The sequence below is a fragment of the Pristiophorus japonicus genome, chromosome 16 (assembly GCF_044704955.1).
Source record: "Pristiophorus japonicus isolate sPriJap1 chromosome 16, sPriJap1.hap1, whole genome shotgun sequence".
In the NCBI taxonomy this organism is placed as follows: domain Eukaryota; kingdom Metazoa; phylum Chordata; class Chondrichthyes; family Pristiophoridae; genus Pristiophorus; species Pristiophorus japonicus.
The window spans coordinates 24,455,114-24,480,739 of record NC_091992.1 but is presented as its reverse complement, the minus strand read 5'-3'; the positions used below and the strand labels follow the sequence as shown (position 1 = coordinate 24,480,739).

The following is a 25,626-nucleotide window of genomic DNA, read 5'->3' as shown; positions in this document are numbered from 1 at the left end:
CCGGTTTGATTCTGCAAAATATGTATATGTGGATGTCAGCTGAAAACAGAATAGAGGGCACCAGTGATGTCCCCTGTCCCTCCCACAGGTCAAATTCACCATCCACACTCCCATCTAAACTCACACATGAAGAATGGCCGTTCAGAGGGCTGCAGACACCCTGGAAATAGTACCCAGAGCATGGAACAAGGCCTTCAGGAAGTGTGGGAGAAAAGTGGAAGGGAAATATATGTAGCTTTGGATACTTTTCTTTTGGCGCAGCCGGTAGTGTAAAGGTGACCCTACAAACATAAATTGACCTTCTTTAACAAAATTTGCAGATATCCAATGATATATGAAGCATCAGACACTAGCCCGAAACAGAGGCGTACCATCTGCTGACGAACTGTGCAAGACTAACCTCTAGTGCCGCCATTCTCACCACTTGGTTACTATGATAGAAGAAATTGGGAAGAACATCAAAGATGGAGGTCTCCGATAGGATGAGCTTCTATGAAAAGGAAAATGCACACAAAAAGGTTTCAATAATCTTATTTATAGTGACATGGGCATGCAACTCACTGCTTAATGATTTTAATGTACAATAATTCAGATAAGCGACTGGATATAGATATCAAAATCATTTAAAAATAATTGTAATATCTGATATTACTAAAAGTATCTGGCAAAGTGGACAGGATGCACATCGTATTGAAGCTGCCCTGTATCATGGAGTGATAGGACTGTTCTTGTGATTTTTCACTCTCTGAATTCCTTACCCCGTACCTGTTGTTACAGCGAGTCAGGGAGGCACAGAGCAGAAATTAGGCACGTCCCCAGCAGAAGAGAAGAATCAGATGGTATTTGATAGAGGCCTGAAAGCAGGTCTCCAAGCTATCTTTTTGGCTAGCAGTAGTGCATGGATTTATCCATTCCTTGGTACTGCTCTTCAGATCGCCACGAAGAGGTGTGCAGTGAGGCTCAAGTAACAACTTCTCCTTCAATCTACCTCTCTTTTTGTTGTTACATTTTTCGCCCCTTTTCAAAGTTGACGACTTACGTTGCCAGCAACACCACAATACTTCATCCATATGGAGCTAGTCGGGAGCAGCAGCGGGAGCGGGCGGACCTGTGAGGGAAGCAGCGGCAGCAGAACGTTTCAATAAAGCCCGAGGCTCGAGGCCTAGACCGAGCTAGTCGGGAGCAGCAACCAGAGCAGGCAGACCTGCGAGGGAAGCGGCGGCAGCGTGTTCAAAAGTAAGAAAGGAGTAAAAAGTTATTGAAGTGTGATGTCACAGCCAAGAGGGTAAGTGATTGGTGAGTAGTTTCTTTTTCTTTATCTTTTTTTCTTTTTCTTAGCAGTAAGAAGCCTTGTCATTGTTGCCAAATTAAGCAATTTAAAGGTGAAGTCATGGCAGGAGAGCCCAGACCCGTGTCATGCTCCTCCTGTGCTATTTGGGAAAGCAGGGACGCTTCCAGTGTCCCTGACTACTGTGTGTGCAGGAAGTGTATACAGCTGCAGCTCCTGACAGACCACATTGCAGCACTGGAGCTGCGCATGAATTCACTCTGGAGCATCCGCGATGCGGAGGATGTCGTGAATAGCACGTTTAGTGAGTTGCTCACACTGCAGGTAAAGGTTACACAGGCAGATAGGAAATGGGTGACCATCAGGAAGAGCAGTGGAAGGAAGGTAGTGCAGGAGTCCCCTGCTGTCATCTCCCTCCGAAACAGATATACCACCTTGGGTACTGTTGGGGGAGATGGCTCATCAGGGGAAGGCAGCAGCAGCCAAGTTCATGGCACCATGGGTGGCTCTGCTGCGCAGGAGGGCAGGAAAGAGAGTGGTAGGGGATTCTATTGTAAGGGGAATAGATAGGAGTTTCTGTGGCCGCAAACAAGACTCCAGGATGGTATGTTGCCTCCCTAGTGCAAGGTTCAAGGATGTCTCGGAGCGGCTGCAGGGCATTCTGGAGGGGGAGTGTGAACAGCCAGTTGTCGTGGTGCATATAGGTACCAACAATATAGGTAAAAAGCGAGATGAGGTCCCACAAGCTGAATTTAGGAAGCTAGGAGTTAAATTAAAAAGTAGGACCTCAAAAGGTAGTAATCTCAGGATTGCTACCAGTGGCACATGCTAGATTAGAGTAGAAATAGCAGGATAGTTAAGATGAATACGTGGCTTGAGGAATGGTGCAAGAGGGAGGGATTCAAATTCCTGGGACATTGGAACCGGTTCAGGGGGAGGTGGAACCAGTACAAACCGGGCAGTCTGCATCTGGGCAGGATCGGAACCGATGTCCTAGGGGGAATGTTTACTAGTGCTTTTGGGGAGGATTTAAACTAATAGGGCAGGGGGATGGGAACCTATGCAGGGAGACAGGGAAGTAAAATGGGGTCAGAAGCAAAAAGGTATGAAGGGGAAAAGTAGAAGTGGAGGGCAGAAAAATCAAAGACAAAAATCAAAAAGGGCCACATTACAACATAATTCTAAAAGGACAGAGTGTGTTAGAAAATCAAGCCTGAAGGCTATGTGTCTCAATGCGAGGAGCATTCGTAATAAGGTGGGTGAATTAACTGCGCAGATAGCTGTTAACTGATGTGATGTAATTGGGATTATGGAGACATGGCTCCAGGGTGACCAAGGCTGTGAACTCAACATCCAGCGGTATTCAATATTCAGGAAAGATAGACTGAAAGGAAAAGGAGGTGGGGTAGCGTTGCTGGTTAAAGGGGAGATTAATGCAATAAGCAAGGATATTAGCGTGGATAAGGTGGAATCTGTATGGGTAGAGCTGCGGAACACCAAAGGACAGAAAACACTTGTGGGAGTTGGGTACAGACCACCGAACAGTCATAGTGAGGTTGGGGATGGCATCAAACAGGAAATTAGGGATGCGAGTAATAAAGGTTCAGCAGTTATCATGGGTGACTTTAATCTACATATAGATTGGGCGAAACAAACTAGTAGCAATGCGGTGGAGGAGAATTTCCTGGAGTGTATAAGGGATGGTTTTCTAGACCAATATGTCGAGGAACCAACTAGAGCTGGCCATCCTAGACTGGGTGTTGTATAATGAGAGAGGATTAATTAGCAATCTTGTTGTGCGAGGCCCCTTGGAGAAGAGTGACCATAATATGGTTAAATTCTTCATTATGATGGAGAGTGACACAGTTAATACAGAGACTAGAGTCCTGAACTTAAAGAAAGGTAACTTTGACGGTATGAGACATGAATTGGCTAGGATAGACTGGCGAATGATACTTAAAGGGTTGACGGTAGATAGGTAATGGCAGACATTTAAAGATCACATGGATGAACTTCAACAATTGTACATCCCTGTCTGGTGTAAAAATAAAACTGGGAAGGTGGCTCAACCGTGGCTTACAAGGGAAATTAGGGATAGTGTTAAATCCAAGGAAGAGGCATATAAATTGGCCAAAAATAGCAGCAAACCCGAGGACTGGGAGAAATTTAGAATTCAGCAGAGGAGGACAAAGGGTTTAATTAGGAGGGGGAAAATAGAATATGAGAGTAAGCCTGCAGGGAACATAAAAACTGACTGCAAAAGCTTCTACAGATACTTGGAGAAAAAGATTAGTGAAGACAAATGTGGGTCCCTTACAGTCAGAATCAGGTAAATTTATAATGGGGAACAAAGAAATGGCAGACCAATTGAACAAATACTTTGGTTCTGTCTTCACTAAGGAAGACACAAATAACCTTCCGGAAATACTAGGGGACCAAGGGTCTAGCGAGAAGGAGGAACTAAAGGAAATCTTTATTAGTCAGCAAATTGTGTTAGGGAAATTGATGGGATTGAAGGCAGATAAATCCACAGGACCTGATAGTCTGCATCCCAGAGTACTTAACGAAGTGGTCCTAGAAATATCGGATGCATTGGTGGTCATTTTCCAACATTCTATAGACTCTGGATCAGTTGTTATGGACTGGAGGGTAGCTAATGTAACCACACTTTTTAAAAAAGGAGGGAAGAGAGAAAACAGGGAATTATAGACCGGTCAGCCTGACATCGGTGGTAGGGAAAATGTTGGAATCAATTATTAAAGATGTAATAGCAGCGCATTTGGAAATCAACGACAGGATCGGTCCAAGTCAGCATGGATTTATGAAAGGGAAATCATGCTTGACAAATCTTCTAGAATATTTTTGAGGATGTAACTAGTAGAGTGGACAAGGGGGAGCCAGTGGATGTGGTGTACTTAAGACTTTCAAAGGCTTTTGACAAGGTCCCACACAAGAGATTAGTGTGCAAAATTAAAGCACATAGTATTGGGGGCAATGTATTGACGTGGTTGGCAGACAGGAAGCAAAGAATAGGAATAAACAAGTCCTTTTCAGAATGGCAGGCAGTGACTTGTGGGGTACCGCAAGGTTCAGTGCTGGGACCCCAGCTATTTACAATATACATTAATGATTTAGACGAAGGAATTGAATGTAATCTCTCCAAGTTTGCAGATGACACTAAGCTGGGTGGCAGTGTGAGCTGCGAGGAGGATGCTAAGAGGCTGCAGGGTGACTTGGACAGGTTAGGTGAGTGGGCAAATACATGGCAGATGCAGTATAATGTAGATAAATGTGAGGTTATCCACTTTGGTGGCAAAAACAGGGAGGAAGAATATTATCTGAATGGTGGCAGATTAGGAAAAGGGGAGGTGCAACGAGACATGGGTGTCATGGTACATCAGTCATTGAAAGTTGGCATGCAGGTACAGCAGGCGGTGAAGGCGGCAGATGGCATGTTGGCCTTCATAGCTAGGAGATTTGAGTATAGGAGCAGGGAAGTCTTATTACAGTTGTAAGGGCCTTGATGAGGCCACACCTGGAATATTGTGTGCAGTTTTGGTCTCCTAATCTGAGGAAGGACATTCTTGCTATAGAGGGAGTGCAGCGAAGGTTCACCAGACTGATTCCCGGGATGACAGGACTGATATATGAAGAAAGACTGGATCGACTAGGCTTATATTCAATGGAATTTAGAAGAATGAGAGGGGATGTAATAGAAACATAAAATTCTGACAGGATTGGACAGGTTAGATGCAGGAAGAATGTTTCCGATGTTGGGGAAGTAGAACCAGGGGTCACAGTCTAAGGATAAGGGGTAAGCCTTTTAGGACAGAGATAAGGAGAAACTTCTTCACTCAGAATTGTGAACCTGTGGAATTCTCTACCACAGAAAGCTATTGAGGCTAGTTTGGTAGATATATTCAAAAGGGAGTTAGATGTGGCCCTTATGGCCAAAACGATCAAGGGGTATGAAGAGAAAGCAGGAATGGGGTACTTAAGTGCATGATCAGCCATCATATTGAATGGTGGTGCAGGCTCGAAGGGCCGAATGGCCTACTCCTGCACCTATTTTCTATGTTTCTATGGCCAAGCTTCAGATGACAGCCTCGCCAGTGAAGGGGAATCATCATAACTTAGCCTCATCCTATGCTGAACGGTCTTTCATATATTGTAAACTTTCTTCAAAAGCAGGAGTGGAACCTTAGTCCAGTTTTGCTCTCATTAGCCAAGGGAGAAGTGAAACTAATTGTAGCATCCTTGGCACCATTCTGGACAAGACCAGTTGACAACACAAGCCAGCTGTTAACAGTGGCTCAGTGGGCAGCACTCTTGCCTTGCAGTCAGCCCCACTCCAGAGACTGGAGCACATAATCTAGGCCAACATTTCACTGCAGTACTGAAGGAGTGCTGCTTTGTTGGAAATGCCGTCTTTCGAATGAGACGTTAAACTGTCCTCTCAGGCGGATGTAAAAGATCTAGTGGCACTTTTTGAACAGTTATCCCTCAAATCAACATTATTAAAACAGATTATCTGGTAATTTATTTAATTGCTGTTTCTGGTACCTTGCTGGGCGCAAATTGGCTGCTGGGTTTCCCAGTGATTACAGTTCAAAAAAGAACTTCATTGGCTGTGAAGCGCTTTGGAACTTTGAGATCGTAAAACGTGCAACATATGATACATGTTCTTTCTTTTCAGGGTGTGAACCTGGTCTGTTGGGGTCCCATGTACCCACTGAGCCAGAGGGAAAGATCCATTGCAGCTACTACATAAAGATGGATTTCTTCATCCTAACATCACTCGAAATGATTTATGATTCACACCATCTCACAGTGCCTCAAGAGAAGAGTTATTTTCAGTTTAAACATCAATTTTACGTCCTACCATATGGGAAAATTGTAACATGATAATTCCACTTGTAATTTAAGATTCAGGAGGTGAAGTCCTTTAAATGAAAAATGGGAGAACAACTGTTTTTCTCCATAATTAACAACCTAATAAAATTGTATCTTCATATTCAAAGCAATACACTCTCACAATTGTATTATTGTCATCAACTCCGGAGAAAAACTGGTATTCTGTCACGTTATCTTAAAAGAGGAATTTAATTCCGTTTTTTTTGCTTGAAAGAAAAACCTGAATTATCTAGTTGTTCAAATTAAGCAATTTAAGTAACATAGCACAGAAGGCATTTCCATACAATTTCAAATTAAGAGTAGACTGTATCTAAACTATGTTCCAGTGAAATGGGGTAAAAGGGCAGAAGATAATTAGACCAAGGTGTACAGGCATAATTCAGGCATCACTTTAAAGTTAAATCCCTATGGTCACATTTATAATGGAAATGCGCAATGTAAACTTGTCACACTAATTACACCGTGGGCCGCCCTGACCTGTGTGAGACCACCACCGCAGGTCGGGGCTATAAATAGAGCTGGAGCGCCGGACCCTGGAACATCGTGGCGGAGGTACGGCGAATGAGGGTACGGGGCCCAGAGCCCAGAAGAGCCCTGGGGCAGCACGGACCTGCCCACACTGCAATATGTATGCGCACTAGGTCCGTGCAGCAGAGCTGGTCTCCAGTCGACCTGATTCAACCCTTGCCACTGGATAAAGGCCTAGCTCTGCCGAGCCCGTGTGGTGGCTGATGTGCAACAGTCACCACACATTAAAAAAAAATTCACGCACAGGCATTTTCCACCCCCTCAACTGGAGTTCAGGACTGGAACATCGGGTCCTTCATTGAAACATCTGTGAACTCTCATGGAAGCAAGTCATCCTCGTTCGAGGGACCGCCTATGATGATGATTACACCCTCCCAACAATGGTGCATCTGCAGCGCCGCCACTGGCCAGAGGATGTAATTACAGAATAAGTTACAAATGCCGAAATTGTAATTTATCATATAAAAAGTTGACATGATGTGCGTGCAGATGTAAGATATTTAATTTATTATAGATATAGATAGATGGATGGTACAATCACCTGAAGGTTCTCTATGCAGAACTGATGTCCATACATATCAATGGCCGAGAGGAAGATGGACTCCACCTGGTTGTGACGGAGCTCGTAAGAGGGCAAGTGTGAAGCAATCAGAACCTGTAGAGAGAGGATCACAAGAACAGTGCTGTTTGATTAAACCACTACATTTGACAGATAAACATTGACAGCACATTCTATTAAAGTCATTTACACAGATTCAAAAGAACTAAAAAGTGATTTACCGATCTCCATCAGTATCTGCTTTAGGCAAATAAAAGGTGAAAATTGGCCCATTCAACTCTAGAAAATGGATGCCTTACACACTGTTGTGGGCGAGCAACAAGTGGCCAGACTAAATCGACTCAAATGATGTTACTAAATTGCAATACTATTGTGTTAGAACATAAATAAATGAGTGAGACACAAAAGACAACATTTAATCAAAGCCAACCATGGGGGAGTGCCCATCTCTTTCCTTGGGCCAAAACTAGGAGTGTGCAATTCCTGTGGGTAGAGACCTGTCTTTTCACACAAGCCTCCTAGTTACTTCCCATTCCATAGTTGGGTAGACTGGAGCGTACTTACACTGATCTCCATCTCAAGGGGCTTACATAGGTATGACCTTTTTTGGTGAAGAGATTTGGAAGTTCCTCCATAGATTCCTCTGCCTCTCCACCTGCCTCTCCTCCTTTAAGAGGCTCCTTAAAATTCACCTCTTGGCCAATCCCTTCTAATATCTTATTCTTTGTCTCAGAATCCATTTATGTCTGATTAAGCCTCTATCAAGTCTTTTGTGATATTTTTCTACTTTAAAGGCATTATATAAATGCAAGATGTAGCAACCTAGGAGGTTGTGAGTTCAAATCCCAAGTTAGGAAACTGAACTCAATAAATCTGGTGATGTGTGGGCTATCAAAAAAAAATGACCATAAAAACTGACAGATTGTAATAAAAACTTAACTAGTTCACTAATGTTCTTCAGGAAAGGGAACCTACTACCCCTACCCAATCTGGCCTAAACGTAACTCTAATCCACATTCAATGACTCAATGCACTCAGAAGTGCCCACTCAGTTGTCCAAACAATTGCCATTCAATCACTAACTTTTGAGGGCAACTAGGGATGGGCAATAAATGCAACCTTGCCCACATCTTCAAAACAAATACATTATCCCAATGATAAGACACGCCATTAAACGGCATGTATTTGTAATTAAAAAAAAAACGTTTCCAAAATTACTGATAAGTTTACAAAAGCCATCAAGCTGCCAGTGACATTGAGGAAGTGGCAAGTTCAAAGATGGTTTCTACATACTGAAGGTCTCAATGAAAAAGTTCACTGGAAGGGACCATCTACATCATAGCAAGACCAGAATCAAACATTGATTGTCACTAGGACTGCAATGAAAGCTATCCTCAGTGGAGTTACCAAATCCCAAGTGAATTCCAGTCAGTGTAGCCCTCAATTCCAAGTTCAACTGAAAGGTGCCAACACTGATTTTACAGGCTTGTGGTCTTGAGAATTAGCACTCTCTTAAATTCCAATGCAGAGATATTTTTTTTTCTTCAAAACATCAGAGAAGTCATAGTAATTAATATGAGAAATACTATGAATAGTACACAGTGGCTCAGATGACCACCACACTCACTAATTCTACCCAGAGATTGGTGTGACGTGCACCTCTGCTCTTGTTCTGCCACATGAAGTCCCGATCTCAGCCATGCCATCCATGCCAGGTTTTTTTTGATCATCGACAATCAATGGGTTGAAAATCTAGCTCACTCACTCACTAAGATCAGAGGGGCAAATCACTCTTGAGTTGCTCTTACACATCCTCCAGGGGCTGGTTTCAAAATTGCAATAGGAGGCATGGGAGGAGGGCACCCATTTGCCCTCTCAATCAAAATGCTTCCGAGAGTAGGGCGACCAACGCAAGCAGAACAGAGAAAAATACCATTTCAAAAAATAGTTAATAATGTTTTCAGCTGCCGAATTTCAGCGGTTTCTTTCTCCTCAGCAACCCTCATTTAATGAGGGTGGTTAAAAGCTACGGGCCCTCCTCTTCTTCTAAGGCAGTCCCCCGGAGTAGAGGATGACTTGCTTCCATACTAAAATGAATTCTAAGGTGAATGATGGGACCAATGCAGGATCTGCAGTTTCTGACACAGTTGGGGTTGTTTAAAAGGGTGGAAGATGCGTGAATTATTTTAACGTGGGATGGTCAGAGCACACCAGCTTGCACACGAACTTGACAGAGCAAGGTCTTGGACCAATGGCAAGGGGATCCAAGACGATTGGAGACCAGGTTCTGCTGCATGGATCTAGCGTGCACACACAAACATACATATTCCGACTGACCCCCCTCCCTTACTCCCTCGGGTCCTCACTCCTTGATTTTCAGAGATCTGCATACTTACAGCACCTCTCCCAGCGCCCTCAACAAAATGCCGTCCAGCATGGCCCGCACCAGAAATGTGCTCACGCTGCTCAGACACTATTTGAGCCAAATCGGCATCCATAGCTATGCAACCAAACTTTTAGCCCCAAGGTTTTGCTTGTTATGTATCCTACTGTTTGTACTATTACAAGGTTTGCCACCAGAGGGCACAGCAGTGGAAGACTTGTAGGTTACCTGTACAGGTGTGCCCAGCCTAGTATAAAAGGCAGGTCACCATGTGTGATCCTCACTCTGGAGTTATCAATAAAGGACTACGGTCACTACAGTTCAAGTACAACACATTGCCTCGTGGAGTCATTATCAGAGCATCTAAAGACATAACGATTGGCAACGAGATTACGGACCTTCACGCAAAAATGGCTATTGTTGGTACGTTGCAGCAGTTCGCCGATGGTGATGATTGGGACGCCTTCATGGAGAGGCTCGACCATTTCTTCACAGCAAACGACCTGACAGGCAACAATCCAGCCACACTGGCTGATAAGCGCAGAGCTATCTTGCTAACCAGTTGTGTGCCCACTGTCTATGGCCTCGTCAGGAACTTGCTGGCACCAGCGAAGACAAAGACCAAGAAGGACGAGGACGCTGATTCACGAACAATTCAAGCCCAAAGAGAGCATCCTCACAGCCAGACACCGGTTTTATACACACCAATGGCCCGTAGGCCAAGAAATCGCGAAATATGCTGCGGACCTCAGGAGGCTGGCGGCACTGTGATTTTGGCGACCACCTCACCGAAGTGCTGCGGGATATCTGTGTTACTGGAATCGGCCATGAGGGCCTTCTTCATAAGCTACTGTCTGCAAATACCACAGTCACACTGCAGAAGGCCACCTCCGTGAGCCAGGCATTCATGACCTCTACCTGCGGCTCTAGGCAGATGACTCATCCTCAGGACTCAAACCCGGCAAGTACTGTGCACAAAGTGGCGCCTTTGAGAGGCTGGACTGTAGAACGTGAACCTTCTCAGGGAAATGAGAACAGGCCTCAGAGTCCCTCAACTCAGAGTCCGCTGAGGGGGGCTAACCGAGTAGCTCCATGCTGGTATTGCGGAGGGAATCACAGGGCTCACCAGTGCTGCTGTAAAGACTACGTGTGTAAAGGCTGCAGCACAAAGGGCCACCTCCAGTGAATGTGTAAAAGAAATATGATTCACTGTGTTGATGGAGTCTACAGATGGCAATGAATCCAGCGCGGATTATGAAGCGATAGTCAGAGAGGCAGCTCAGCCCCACGATGAGGTATATAGCATGTTTATCTGCACCACCGAGTGTTCCCCGTTGAGGATGGAAGTCAAGATAGATGGCGTTCCAGTCTTCATGGAAGTGGACATGGGGGCGAGCCAGTCAGTAATGAATCAAGAAGCCTTTGAGAGACTATGGGACAATCAAACTGAACGACCCAAGTTGGTCCCAGTTCAGGTAAAGCTGCACACCGACACCAATGAACTTATTGCAGTTATTGGTAGTGCGGATGTAAAGGTACTCCATGATGGCACAGTGCACAAGTTACCTCTCTGGATTGTTGCTGGTGATGGACCAACGCTACTCGGAAGGCGGCGGATGGGAAAGATCCATTGGAGTTGGGAAGATTTCATCCCTCCACACTCAGAGGCAAAGCAAGCCCTCATCTGAGGTTGGATCCGGCACCAGAGAGCAGATCAGCACAACACCCGAGGCACAGACCGTCCAGTATGACTGCGTGGAGATGATCCAGCTGAGACGACCCGAACGCACCTCCCAGGCTCCAGTGGCAGGATTTGGGAGGAAGAAAATCGGATCCAAAGGCGACTTCCCAACTTCGGTGGCAGAACCCGGGGAGAAGAGGATCACCACAGTCGACATCGTGGATGAAGGAAAGATGGCGCCTGAACCACGAGGTGATGCACTGAAGGAAAAGATGGCAGCAGCCAGACCACGAGGTGCAGCGCTGATGGAGCAACACATGGCACCAAACGGAGAAGAGGATTGGGCTAAAGATAGCAAGGCTCTCTTATAGGACTGCAACCCACCACACTTAAAAGGGACAGTTCCACACACTCAATACAAGAGCAACTGTGAATTAGGTGTAAAATGTGTAATTGATGATCAAAATTGTGTACATGCAATAAGCAAAGAAAAGTCGTACGATCGCAATTGGAGCTACAGAGTATTTACCACGAGTAATGAAACGTTGTGCGATGAAGGATTTCAACTGCATTCAGTCAATGCAGCGGGCAGACACCCATCGGGAGCACACAGATCCAGAGAGCTACCCAATGCTGTAGCCTGCGTCCCTGGGACCAGAGTTGTGCACCACGGAGTGTGACCACAAGCAGTCAACACATACAAGCTGCAGAGCAAGCGATTTCAGGAGGGCAATGGCACCGGTATCGATACCCTGCCCCGATCGGTTCCACCTCTCAGGCACCCGATGGCACCAACCGCCACGAGCCTGAAAGAGCAAACTGTGCCAAGGCGCAGCCCCCGGACCCTATCGCCACCAAAGCCATACCCGGGAATGAAGGGTCACCCGTAACAGTTCTCTCAAATGAGACCGGGACCAGCCTGATTTTTTGGAGCAACTGGTTTAGAATGGAGTATCTTAGAAATTGCAATTCTCGGCATTTAGTTTGCTCCAGTTCTAGTCAGTTAGAACAGTTTCAGTTTGGAACAGATTTTTTTTTCAAAAGTGGGCGTGTCCAGCCACTTATGCCCATTTTGAAAGTTTAGGCAGTGAAAACTTACTCCAAACTAACTCATATTGGAGTAAGTGTAGATTTTTGTACACTCAGAAAAACCTTGTCTACACTTAGAAAATCAAGCGTAGGTTACAAATCAGGCGTAGGGAATTGGGGGGGTGGTTTAAAGGGAAGTTTACAAACATTAAACACTACAGTTTTACAAATAAAGAGCCATCATCAATAATAAATGATAAATACATCAATAAATCAACCAATAAATCAAAAAAATTAATAATTTTTTTTAAAAAATCAATAAAAAACAAAACATTTTCTACTTACCGACTGCAGCACCGGGAGTTCTCCAACAGCGTGCTGGGACGGCCCCCCAAGTGTGTCTCTATCTCTCTGTCTGTCTGTGTGTGTGTGTCTCACTCTCTGTCTGTCAGTGTCTGTGTTTCTGACAGCGAGGGGAGGAGGGGGAGAAAAAGGAGGAGGGGGGTGGGGGGGGGGGGGGAAGGGGGAGAAGAAGGGGGGGGGGTGGGCGAGGAGAGAGAGAGGGGTCGGGTCGGGTCCGGGGGGGGAAAAGAGTGGGAGTCAAGTCGGGTCCGGGAGGGAGGGAGGGAGGGAGGGAGCTGGGCGTGGGAGGTAAGCCTTATCCACGTAGCCCCAGTGAGGCCACTGTAGCGCGCATGGGCAGAGGTCCCGGCACTGTTTTCAGCGCAGGGACCTGGCTCCGCCCCCCACAGCTCATGCTGCACCGTGCCCAGCTCCCGAGGACCTGAAGGGAGCCGGAGAATTGTTGAGTTTTTTTTAGGCGCACTTTGTGGCGTGAAAAACAGGCGTCCAGGTCTGGGCTGCGCCGTTCCAGGCGCGGCCCGAAACCTGGGCCCTAAGAACTTAAGTAGGAGGAACAGGAGTAGGCCATACGGCCCCTTGAGTCTGCTCCGCCATTCAATAAGATCATGGCTGATCTGATCATGGACTCAGCTCCACTTCTCCACCCGCTCGCCATAACCCCTTATCGTTTAAGGAACTGTCTATTTCTGTCTTAAATTTATTCAATGTCCCAGCTTCCACCTTCCACTGATTGAATTTTAAAAAAACACATTAAAACGTACACACACACAAAAAGATGGGCAGCCTGAATTTCAAGTGAATTGGAAGACCCTTAATCTTTACCTGCCGAGCTCGGAGAGCCACTTTAGCATTGGTAGTCTTGCTGAGCTGTGTCAATTCAGTTAGAATGGCAATCAGCTCATCAGTCAGGGTTGGATCCCGTCCGCATAACTGGTCCTGAAGAAAGACACGCACAAAAATCACGTTAAACACTATTTTTTAAAAATCTGATATTTTAAAAAACATTTAAAGTAAAACATTTAACAGAGAAATAACTACAATAGCATTGGTCAAACCGACACCAATAAAAATAAAAACCCGAGTTCATCTGCAATTCAGTGGTGTAAATCACTGCCTCTTGTATGCTTTAACCCTCTGCCCTTAAAATAAAAGCTTCCATTCAGACATAAAAAAACCCACAAGAATTATTGGGTTGTGCCGCATTATAATCACAATTTTCCATCAGTATGACTGCAGAAGCACATGGCCCGCTGTTACTCTTCTATTTAAAACACTCGATTAATCTGTATTCTCAGCAGGAACAGTAAAGGACAGGGTAATGGTCAGGAGGGCAAATGGACGGCTGGGGTGTCTGCCAGCGTGCCACCCATTGAAGCAATTAGTTTGAATGGTCTGAAAAATTAGCACTCAGAACACCGCAGAACAGAATAGGTTGCAAAGAGGTGACACATTATCAGAGCTATATTTCATCATCTCTGGCTCCATATTTCTATTTAACTCTAAATAATGCTATGGCATTTCTGCACTGAAATCACAAAACTAACTTTTGGGAAAAAAAAAATATCTCTACACAGAATATTGCATGTTAAACAAGATTCGGTGGTTCTATACCTTTATTGACTTCTACCTCTTATTGAATCCCAGTCCCTTTTAAAACTTGCTTTTTCTGTCTTTTTAAGTTGATCTTAATAACTCACCTTGAGACCAATAATTCAGCATGAAAAAATTATGGAATAAAGTTTCTAGCAGAGTGCCAACCCCTTCGACCACTGCACCACCCTTTATTAGAAACATTAACCCGCGCTCCCTCGAGTGAATCAGCTGACTAAGGCAGTGAGTAGCTGATTAAGGCAGACAGACCATGAAGACCCCAGTTTAATGTCCAGTCTCTGCGGAGTTAGCTGATGTCAGCTGTAAGGACATGACAACTTTGTAGCGATTATTTTGTCAAAATGAGGCATATTTTAATATCCTTTCAGCACTCGGAGACTTGGTGAAAATAGGAACTTTGTCAAGACAAATGGTTAAACAATCATATGAGCATTTTTCTTTAATATAAAAGAACAGTGGATGCCATTTAACTGCATACCTCCAAATGTCATGCAAATAACTGGGCCGACCTATTAATTGAACAAGATGATGGATTTAGTCAGTCCTAGCACATGTTAACAGTACAAACACCAAATTAGTTTACCACTTCAGTCTGCCTGCTGGCTGAGGCTCAGACATATTTTGGTTGAAAAGGAAGAGTGATAAAGAACATTTCTTTTTTTTTTTAAAACTTCCTGATTCCACTGTGACATGGCTGGATTCTAAGGCATGCCTATATGCAAATTAAACCAGCACTGATGGGAAATAATACTTCGTTTATATAGTACCTTTCAACTAAACAGCATATATCCGAAGGTCTTGCCAAAATTTGAAACTACGAGGGAATGGGGAAAGAAATGTGCTTGTGACCCAACACTCAACATGGAGTCAATGTTTAAGTTCAAAGATCCATAAAGAACAATTGCATGATGGGTAAAGTGGTCACACTTCATCTGCAGTTGAAGATCTAAAACTCATTTAGAGTGTGTCTGAAAATGTTAAGGAACCATTTTTGTTTGATGGTCATTATATATCACGTAACATTCTTGATACATGGAGATAATGTTATAACTGAGAACAGATAGCATTTTGAGAAAAAAAAAACAGCGACACAAAATTATTCCTCATATATAAACTTATGGGTAAACAGACTGATTCTGGGACTCCCAGCAGGAAATCTCACTCAAAGGGGGTCAAAGTGCAGAGAGAGGGCTTCAACAGCGTTGTGCTGATTCCCCGATCCCTCCTCTGAGTGCAACGCTCCACTGGGAGCACAGCATTCATGATTTTACCTTTCCAGTTTTGAAAAGTCAAGTATTTATACATATATTTTATTTCTATGCAAATATTTTTAAAATAAACGCTAGGCAAATAATGGAGTTGACGGGGCCCGAATAAAACCAGAAGATTCAGTGACAAAATCACCTGGCTCCTTCTTACAACTTTTAACAAAGAAAAACATTTTTTTTTAAACTATAAATCAAACTTTAATTATTTTCCAGGAGCTCAGCAAAGTGAGCTTTTATTATCTGCGTGCAAGTTGCCTTTATTTTTTTGTCCTCTGCAAAATGCCAGCAGTGGTGTCGGGAGCAGTCTACCCTCGCACAATGTCAGTGAACAAAGCCATGTCCCACTCTTTGAAAAGGACTAGCACCTCCATGACACCCCCATGTAATTACACACTTCAATGACTGGACTCTGAAGAAAATTGAAGGCCTGCAAAGAGAACAGCTGCCGTTTCGCTCTCCATCACCACGGCGTGATTACATGAGAAATGAACAGCCCGGCTCAAAGCTACTTCAGAAATCTCAAAGGAAATACTGCTTTGTGTTAGAATAATGAGATTCTTATGGCCAAGCATTACTTAAAATCACATGAAATACTATATAGACCTATCGCTCGAGATTAGCACATTGGAAGCTGGAATTTGTGGGCATAACAGAGCTTAACTTACAATAAGCATTGTAACGAGAAGGTTCTTCTTGGTGACTTGGGCGTGAGAGAAGATGTAGTTCAGGACTGTGGTCATGTCTCCTTTATGGTCCTCTCGAAGGGTAAAGACACATTTCTCATAATGACCTGCAGTTTGAAAAAGATATTAAAGATAAATATCACTCTACTAGAGCTGGCATGAAGGCTATCTTTTCAGCCTCTAAATCTTTTCTGAGAGAAACCTTTTGAACTTTCTTCCTACTCTCTTATTTCACTTACAGTCAAACCTCTTAGAAGAATTCTGATACTATGAATACCACGTATATGAGCTCAATTCATCAGACCCAAAAAGAAGTGCGAGTATACTTAAACGCACTGCAGTATAACTTTGGATAACAAAATAAAAATGCATTTGAGTTTGCTTCATGCAGGTTATTTTAGTTCAGTTTCATAATTTGCAAATTTCATTCAGACTATTCAAATGAAAGTCCAGAGCTGCCAATCAGCTTTTGCAAAACAAAACCCCAAACATTCAATATATAGTTAAAAATCCAATTTAAATGCATGGCCCTAAAATATTGTGAAAGCATTTTTTGGTTCATTGAGGATTAAGTAGACTTGCATTTATATAGTATCTTATGTCTCAAACCACTTCACATACAATTAATTACTTTTTCAAGTGTAGTAACTGTTGCTATGTAGGCAAAAACATGGCAGCCATTTTGCATACAGCAAGAGCTAATAAACATCAATAATGAATGACAAGTTAATCTGTTTTTGGTTGCAATGGTTGAGGGAAATATATTAAAAGAAAGACTTGGATTTATATAGCACCTTTCATGACCACTCAAAGCTCTTTACAGCCAATGAAGTACTTTTGGAATGTAGTCACTGTTGCAATGTAGCCAACACACTGATCTTCAAACAGTGCTATGGGTTGCTATTGCCATCACCTGCGAGCTCAGAGAGGGCACTATAGGTTGTTCATTGGGGAGTCGCCGCTACCTCTTGCTGCTTGGAAGAAGAGGAGGAGGAGCAATGGAGGAAGGCAAGGCTGGTGAGACTGCATTGAAGACAGGTGGCCCTCCCAGTCCCCATAATAGAGACAGAGGTGCTCATACCTGCATTTGAGCAAGAAGTGTCTGCAGAGGAAACACGGGAAGAGACATAGTTTAACATCTCTAATAATACAGCACCTCTTCAGTGCTGCATCAGAATGGCAGTGTAGATTATGTGCTCATACCCTGGTTTGGGGCTTGAACACAAAGCAGATAACTACCAACTGATCCTGGCATAATTACGCATGACGGATTAAGTTTCTACGTGATTTTAGTGTGCGGATATTCTCTCCAGGACGTTCCAAACTGGAATAACGAAGAAAGCCAATTTATTTAATATAAAATATATTGGCAGATCGATGATGTGGACTTCTTCAATGTTCCATCAAATTATGTCACATTATATTTAATTATATTACTTTTGTATTATTATTCTGGGGAGAGATGCAATGTTAAACCAGTTTCCTGAAAGGATATTAATTACAATTACAAATTATGTGCAAGTTGGAGTTTTCAAAATTCTGCAATCCCATCTGGATCAGAATAAAGATCACTCTCCAGCCACGATTGCGAATCTGCTCAGAGCTACTGTTTTTTTTCCAAATAAGTGCGGAGTAACACAATGGCATTTTAAAGAATAGATAACTGTCAAAAGCTGTACGTATGTGTATAACTCTCATTATCTAAAAGATTATAAAAGGGGAACTTGTTGAGCTGTCACAAAACAGGAAACATTTGTTTAGGTACTCAGGCTATTATATTACCTCACTCCTAGCCCACAACCTCTTCTTTGCTCTGTTACAATCCATCTTCTTTCTCTAGCTGTGGCTCAGTCGGTAGCACTCTTGCCTCAGAGTCAGAAAATTGTGGGTCCCATTCCAGGGACTTGAGCACAAAAAACATCTAGGCTGACACTCCAGTGCAGAGGGAGCACTGCACTGTCGGATGAGACGTTAAACTGAGGCTCCGACTGCTCTCTCAAGTGGACGTAAAAGATCCCATGACACTATTTCGAAGAAGAGCAGGGGAGTTATGCCCGGTGCCCTGGGCAAAATTCAATCAACATGACAAAAAAAAACACATTGGGCCCAAGTTTCCACATGATTTGCACCTGATTTTTAGGAGCAACTGGTGGAGAACGGACTATCTTAGAAATCGCAATTCTCCACATTTTTTTTCCTGCAGTTCTAGTCAGGTAGAACAGTTCTACTTTGGAACAGAATTTTTTCTTCAAAAGGGGGCGTGTCGGGCCACTGACGCCCGATTTCAAAGTTTCCACAGTGAAAACGTACTCCAAACTAAGTTAGAATGGAGCAAGTGAAGATTTTTGTAGAACTGAAAAAGCCTGTTCTACACATTAAAAAATCAGGCGCAGGTTACAAATTAGGCGTCCAGAACGAGGTGGGGGGGGGGGGGAAGGGAAGTCATTAAATTCTACAATAAATCCTTATTTATACTTCTACAAATATTATACAAATAAATCCAACCTGAATAAACATTTATAAGCCAAGAAAAGATTAAATAAACCATCTTCCTACCTGTGTGAAAGTGCTTCAGGCACGGAGAATTCTGCAGTCAGCCTGAGGCGCCCGTTCTTTCCCGTGCGGGGGGGGGGGGGGGGGCAGGAAAGAGAGAGAGAGGAGGCGCCCGTTCTTCCCGCGGGGGGGGGGGGGGGGGGGGGGGAAGAGGAGGCGCCCGTCCTTCCCGCGAGGGGGGGGGGGGGTGGGGGGAAAGAGAGAGACAGTGAGAAGGCTGCAAGTGCTGATGGCAATGTGCTTTTATTTAAAAAAATGTTCAAAAATTAAACAGCTACAAAGAACTACAAAAATGGCCGAGTGCCAATGTTTTTTTCACACTGCGCATGCGCGAACGCTCCAACGCGCACGCGCAGCGTTGCCGGCAAGAAAAAAAACTAATTTAAATAGTACCCGCCCCCTCCCACTTACAAAATCGGCGCAAGTGTAGGCTCCGCCCCCCTGGGCGCCGTGCCAGGCAGACAAGGAGCTGCAGAACGCTCCAGAATCGCGAGTTTTTTTTTTTAGGCGCCGTTTTAGGTGCGAAAAACGGGCGCCCAGCTCGGAGGGGCGCCCGTTTTTTATCGTATGGAAACTTGGACCCATTATCTGGTCTTTATCACAGTGCTGTTTGTGGGAGCTTGCTGTGTGCAAATTGGCTGCTGTGTTTCCTACATTACAACAGTGACTACACTCCAAAAGTACTTCATTGGCTGTAAAGCACTTTGAGACGTCAGGTGGTCGTGAAAGGCGCGATATAAATGCAAGTCTTTCTTTCTTCCTATTATGGTCAGTGTTATTTTGAACTAGTCTTTCTGGTTGCTACTCAGATCCAAATGCAGTGTCCGTACTTTTCTCTTCTCCGGCCTTGAAACCAAAACTCTTGACATAAGTCTCTCACTCCAACTCATTCTCAGGAGATCAAAACTCAAACTCTTATCTCCGCTAGTCTTTCCTTTCTCCTATAATCTCAATGCTTTTAAAACCCAAGCATTGTGTCGCATAACTACTTCCTTATTCTTTTCAACCTAAGTGGTAGCCTGCACTATAGGCCTTTGAGGAATCTCCCAGCCTCTTGCTTCAAGCCTTCCCACCATCAGACTCCCACTTCAACATTGGAATTTCCCACTCTCCCAGACTCTATACTGATGCTCCACTCTGTAGATGCACGCTCTCCTTCAAACAACCTCCTCTAATCATTAAAATTACTTGAAATAATATGAAGGCACCTCATATCTGTTATAATACAACAGTCGAAAGTAAGTTTATTTTAAATGTTGCATTCTGGTGGTTTCTGCTGGGTCAATAAAGTTAGATGATACATTGCTTCAGGATTACAGGAAAATGATATCATGTAATGAACCATGTATTATTCTGCTGATGTGGGCCTGCGTTTAAGTGGAATGTTCTCCTAAAGCCACAAAGTTTAATTTTTGTAAGTCACTCAGGTCAATCAGAGTTTAATTGCTGCTTTGGGAGGGATGTTCCTAGACTGGCAGAAGATTTCCCGCTCCAGGCCCAAAGAAAATCATCAAAGACCTTTTGCTCTCCTTTAAAACACTTCTGCCACTTTGAAGTGTGACAGGAGAATTTTGAAGTAGATATAGATTAGGTAGGTAGACAGAGAGAGAAACAGACAAACACGAGCTGACAAGTGTTTTCACAGTGCCATGTTTAATCGTGTGCACAGCTCAGAAGTAGATCTACACATCTCACGGAGAAGATTTGGAATTTTTAGAAATGTTGCCAAAATGACTGCTGTGCTTGCTCTTCAACCAAAGAGAAGAGATTCAAAGGAGAAGGTGATTGCTCTAAAGAAATATCTGGCATGACCTTTCACCAACAATGCTTTCGACTGATTATGACCCCCATCACTACTATCTGAACCAATGGTGAACATTTGAGCCACAAGTAAATCAATAGATTAAACTGTTGTTCAAGTCCCACTCCAGAGACTCGAGCACAAAAATCTAGGCTGACCCCTCCAGTGCAGTGCTGAGGGAGTGCTGCACTGTCGGAGGTGCCGTCTTTCAGATGATACGTTAAACCGAGGCTGTGCATGCCCTCGCAGGTGGATGTAAAAGATCCCATGGCACTATTTTGAAGAAGAGCGGGGGAGTTACCCACCAGTGTCCTGGCCAAATATTTATCCCTCAATCAACATCATAAATAGATTACCTGGTCATTATCACATTGCTGTTTGTGGGAGCTTGCTGTGCGCAAATTGGCTGCCACGTTGCCTACATTACAACAGTGACTACACATTTAAAAAGTACCTTATTGGCCGTAAACCGCTTTGGGACGTCCGGTGGTCGTGAAAGGTGTTATATAAATGCAAATTTTCTTTTCCTCTCGAATAAAAGTTGGCTAAACTAAGCATCCAAGATTGAAAATGGTCCTCCAGAACGGTTTAAATTCCAGTGTCTATAAAACTAATACCTAGGGAATGTTTATCATTGGAAGAACAGAAAAGGCCATTTGGCCCATGTCTGCCAGTGTTTTCTCCATCCAAGTACTTAGTCTAATCCCATACACCACCATTTTGGTTATTATTATTGGCGTGGAAATTCCGACGTCCCGGGTCCGTACAAAGTTTTTACAGACCCAGGAAGGCATCGGAAAAGCCGGTTTTCAGCGCGCAATGCGCATGCGCTGAAAACCGACTTTTCCAATCAGTCAAGCTGAAACTTGACAGATCATCCATATCTCGGGAGCGAGGACATTTGCATGGGTAAGATTGCGGTATTTACCCATATCCTGCCCGGCAAATGTCCTCAAAACTCTTGCGCCTGATAGAAGCAGGCGCATAGCCTACTTTTACAGGCATAAGAGTTTTAAAACATGTCAAAAACAGGATTAAAATAAAATTTTAAAAAGCATATTTATGTTAAAACCCTGCCCACTCAGGTAATGTTATTTTGAACCCTAAACCTAACTTTAAAAAAAAAAAATGCGGCACTTTTTTTCTTTAAAAAACATTTATAACAACTTTAATGTCTATTAATGTATTATGTGAGGTGTTTTCTAAATGTTTTATGTAGTGTTTGTGCAAGCGGGTGCAGCAGCTTAAGATAAGTGCGCATTTTATTTTGAATCTACAGTGCTTTTCCCATGTGAATTCCGAGAGGAATTTCTGGGCCATTATTATTTCAAAAAAACTCTCATCTACAAAAGAACCTGATAACAGACTCTTCATGGTCTGGAGAATTAGCTCCCTTCTCTGCTATGTGTCGCTGCTTTTTTAAATTTCTACCTTTTTAATTATGCTTGTGCTCAAAGTGAGAGGTGTTAGCTTTGTGGAATAAGAACAGTTTCAATGTCCATCAGCATGCTCCCCAGGTAAGGCTCCTGGTATCATGTGCGTCTGAATTCCAGATTCAGATGCCTTTCCCCACCCCCTTGGTGTAAATATTTCCATTTCCCTCACCAGCAATCCTCACGTCATTCCAGAGTCAGATTGCCAATTTGCTGCAAGTTCTGAGCAGTTTTGCACAAAGCACTTGTTCCCACTAAGAAATGATTTGAAATTATCAACAGCTTTTTTAAAAAAGATATACGGTACAGTGATTCTGTGCTCCCAGTGGGAGAGCTGTGATCACAGGGAGCATAGGTTGGGTAGTGTTACCCGCTTTCTGAGAGTACAGATCCTGGCTGAAATCAACCCTAAAATCTGGTCTTTGTACAACTATAAATCTCAGACTGGGAATATGGTACATTTTCCACCTCAAGGAAGGGCAAAGTACAACAAAGCAACTGCCTCTTGTCTTTTAAGAATAGCTTTAAAATACAGAGTTTGTCTCCTTTTACTTGGCCTCGGCTCAGGTAGATGTCCAACATTGTGGGAAGCAATGAATGATTGCAGAGTTATTCATTCAAATCTTCTGAAGAGGTGCTTGGGGACTCTAGCTGTATCTCAGCCCCTTCCGCCATCATTCAGTATATAAGTGCACACACTTTTGTGTTACAAAGACTCAGAAAGTTCATGACCAATGCAGTTGTACAGGGCCTTGGTGAGGCCTCACCTTGAGTATTGTGTACAGTTCTGGTCTCCTAATCTGAGGAACTACATTCTTGCTATTGACGGAGTGCAGCGAAGGTTCACCAGACTGATTCCTGGGATGGTAGGGCTGACATATGAAGAAAGACTGAATCGACTAGGCTTATATTTACTGGAATTTAGAAGAATGAAAGGGGATCTCAGAAACATATAAAATTCTGACGGGATTGGACAGGTTAGATGCAGGAAGAATGTTCCCAATGTTGGGGAAGTCCAGAACCAGGGGTCACAGTCCAAGGATAAGGGGTAAGCCATTTACGACCGAGATGAGGAGAAACTTCTTCACTCAGAGAATTGTGAACCTGTGGAATTCTCTACCACAATAAGTTGTTGAGGCCAGTTCGTTAGATATATTCAAAAGGGAGTTAAATGTGACCCTTACGGCTAAAGGGATCAAGGGGTATGGAGAGAAAGCAGGAATGGGGTACTGAAGTTGCATGTTCAGCCAAGATCATATTGAATGGTGGTGCAGGCTCGAAGGGCCCAATGGCCTACTCCTGCACCTATTTTCTAGGTTTCTATTAAGAAATCTTTGAAAGACCCAGTGGAACAGGGTCAATTGGAAGGTCCAGCACCCTTTGCCTTTATGAAGAAAATCCAAGGATGACCTTTGGTAACTCCTTGATTGTTTGAACCCGGTGAGTGCCTCCTTAACCTTCTCACCAAAGAGCAATGTTCACACAGAAGCCTAAATTCAGTGTTAAGCTGGTATCGACAAGTTGCCGTTCCAAAATACTTTTGTAACATCCTGGCTTTGTGATCTGCATTCCTGAATTATAGGAATTTTACAAGACTGGAATTTGTCTAGCTGCTGTGGATGGCAAAACAATCACCACATCCCGCAAATAGTCTAACTAAATGTAACATAAACTCTGTTTCAAACATAATTGGTAGGCTGCAATTGAGGTCCATGTCACATACTCTCAAAACACAGCCTGACAGACAACTAGCTGCCTGAAATCATGGTTTGAGAGAAATGAGTTTTGCAGATCTAGCTCGGTGACACCATTACTGACGGAGCCTTAAAGGTATAGCTGCCAGACTGGGCCTGCGACAGATGGTGAGAGAACCAACACGAGGGAAAACCAACTTGACCTCATCCTCACCAATCTACCCGTCTCAAATGTATCTGTCCATGACAGCATTGGTAGTAGTGACCACCGCACATTCATTGTGAAGACAAAGTCCCGTCTTCACACTGAGGACACCCGCCATCGTGCTGTGTGGCACTACCACCGTGCTAAATGGGATAGATTCAGAACAGATCGAGCAGCTCAAAACTGGGCATGCATGAGCCACTGTGGGCCATCAGCAGCAGCACAATTGTATTCCACCACAATCTGTAACCTCATGGCCTGGCATATCCCTCACTCTACCATCATCAAACCAGGGGACCAACAATGGTTCAATAAGGAGTGCAGAAGAGCATGCCAGGAGCAGCACGAGGCGTACCTAAAAAGGAGTTGCTAAACAGCACGCTATAAATAGAGTTAAGCGATCCCACGATCAACTGATCAGATCAAAGCTCTGCAGTCCTGCCACATTCAGTCGTGAATGGTGGTAGACAATTAAACTAATGGGAGGAGACGGCTCCATGAATAGCCCCATCCTCAATGATGGCAAAGCCCAGCATGCAGGTGCAAAAGACATGGCTGAAGCGTTTGCAACCATCAGCAGCCAGAAGTGCCGAGTGGCTGATCCATATTAGCCTCCTCCTAAGAACCCCACCATCACAGAAGTGAGTCGCCAGCCAATTCGATTCACTCCACGTGATATCAAGAAATGGCTGAGCGCACTGGATACAGCAAAGGCTATGGGTCCCGATAACATCCTGGCTATCGTGCTAAAGACTTGTGCTCCAGAACTAGCCGTGCCTCTAGCCAAGCTGTTCCAGTACAGCTATAACACTGGCAGCTATCCCACATTGTGCAAAACTGGCCAGGTATGTTCTGTCCACAAAAAGCAGGACAAATCCAATCCGGCCAATTAACATCAGCCTACTCTCAATCATCAGCAAAGTGATGGAAGTTGTCATCAACAATGCTATCAAGGGGCTCTTGCTCACCAATAATCTGTTCACCGATGCTTAGTTTGGATTCCGCCAGGACCACGCGCGCCAGACCCCATTACAGCCTTGGTCCAAACATGGACAAAAGGGCTGAATTCCAGGTGAGGAGAGAGCGATTGCCATTGACATCAAGGCAACATTTGACTGAGTGTGGCATTAAGGATCCCTAGTAAAACTGGAGTCAATGGGAATCAGGGAGAAAACTCTTCACTGGCTGGAGTCACACCTAGCACAAAGGCAAATGGTTGTGGTTGTTGGAGGTCAATCATCACAGCCCCAGGACATCGCTGCAGGAGTTCCTCAGGGCAGTGTCCTAGGTCCAACCATTTTCAGCTACTTCATCAATGACCTTCCCTCCATTATAAAAGGTCAGAAACAGGGATGTTCTGTGATGATTGCAGTGTTCAGTGCTATTCACAACTCCTAAGATAATGGAGCAGTCCATGCTCTCATGCAGCAAGACCTGGACGACATTCAGGCTTGGGCTGATAAGTGGCAAGTAACCTTCGTGCCACACAAGTGCCGGGCAATGACTATCTCCAAACAGTGAGAGTCTAACCACCTCCCCTTGACATTCAACTGCATTACCATCGCCAAATCCCCCACCATCAACATCCTGAGGGTCACCATTGACCAGAAACTTAACTGGACACAAATACTGT

The 25,626-nt window shown here is 44.0% G+C and overlaps 1 protein-coding gene across 4 annotated transcripts in view; it reads right to left on the bottom strand.

The window, feature by feature from the left end:
• Nucleotides 1–25,626, bottom strand: part of acaca (acetyl-CoA carboxylase alpha) — a 272,671-nt gene that overhangs the window by 164,554 nt on the left and 82,491 nt on the right. For all 4 annotated transcript variants that reach the window (XM_070857142.1, XM_070857145.1, XM_070857143.1 and 1 more), the window contains exons 24-27: nucleotides 16,290–16,414; nucleotides 13,568–13,681; nucleotides 7,272–7,385; nucleotides 401–490 (exon numbers count right to left, since the gene is read on the bottom strand). In XM_070857142.1, coding sequence (XP_070713243.1) covers nucleotides 401–490; nucleotides 7,272–7,385; nucleotides 13,568–13,681; nucleotides 16,290–16,414 — 443 coding nt within the window. The remainder of the gene's footprint in view (nucleotides 1–400; nucleotides 491–7,271; nucleotides 7,386–13,567; nucleotides 13,682–16,289; nucleotides 16,415–25,626) is intronic.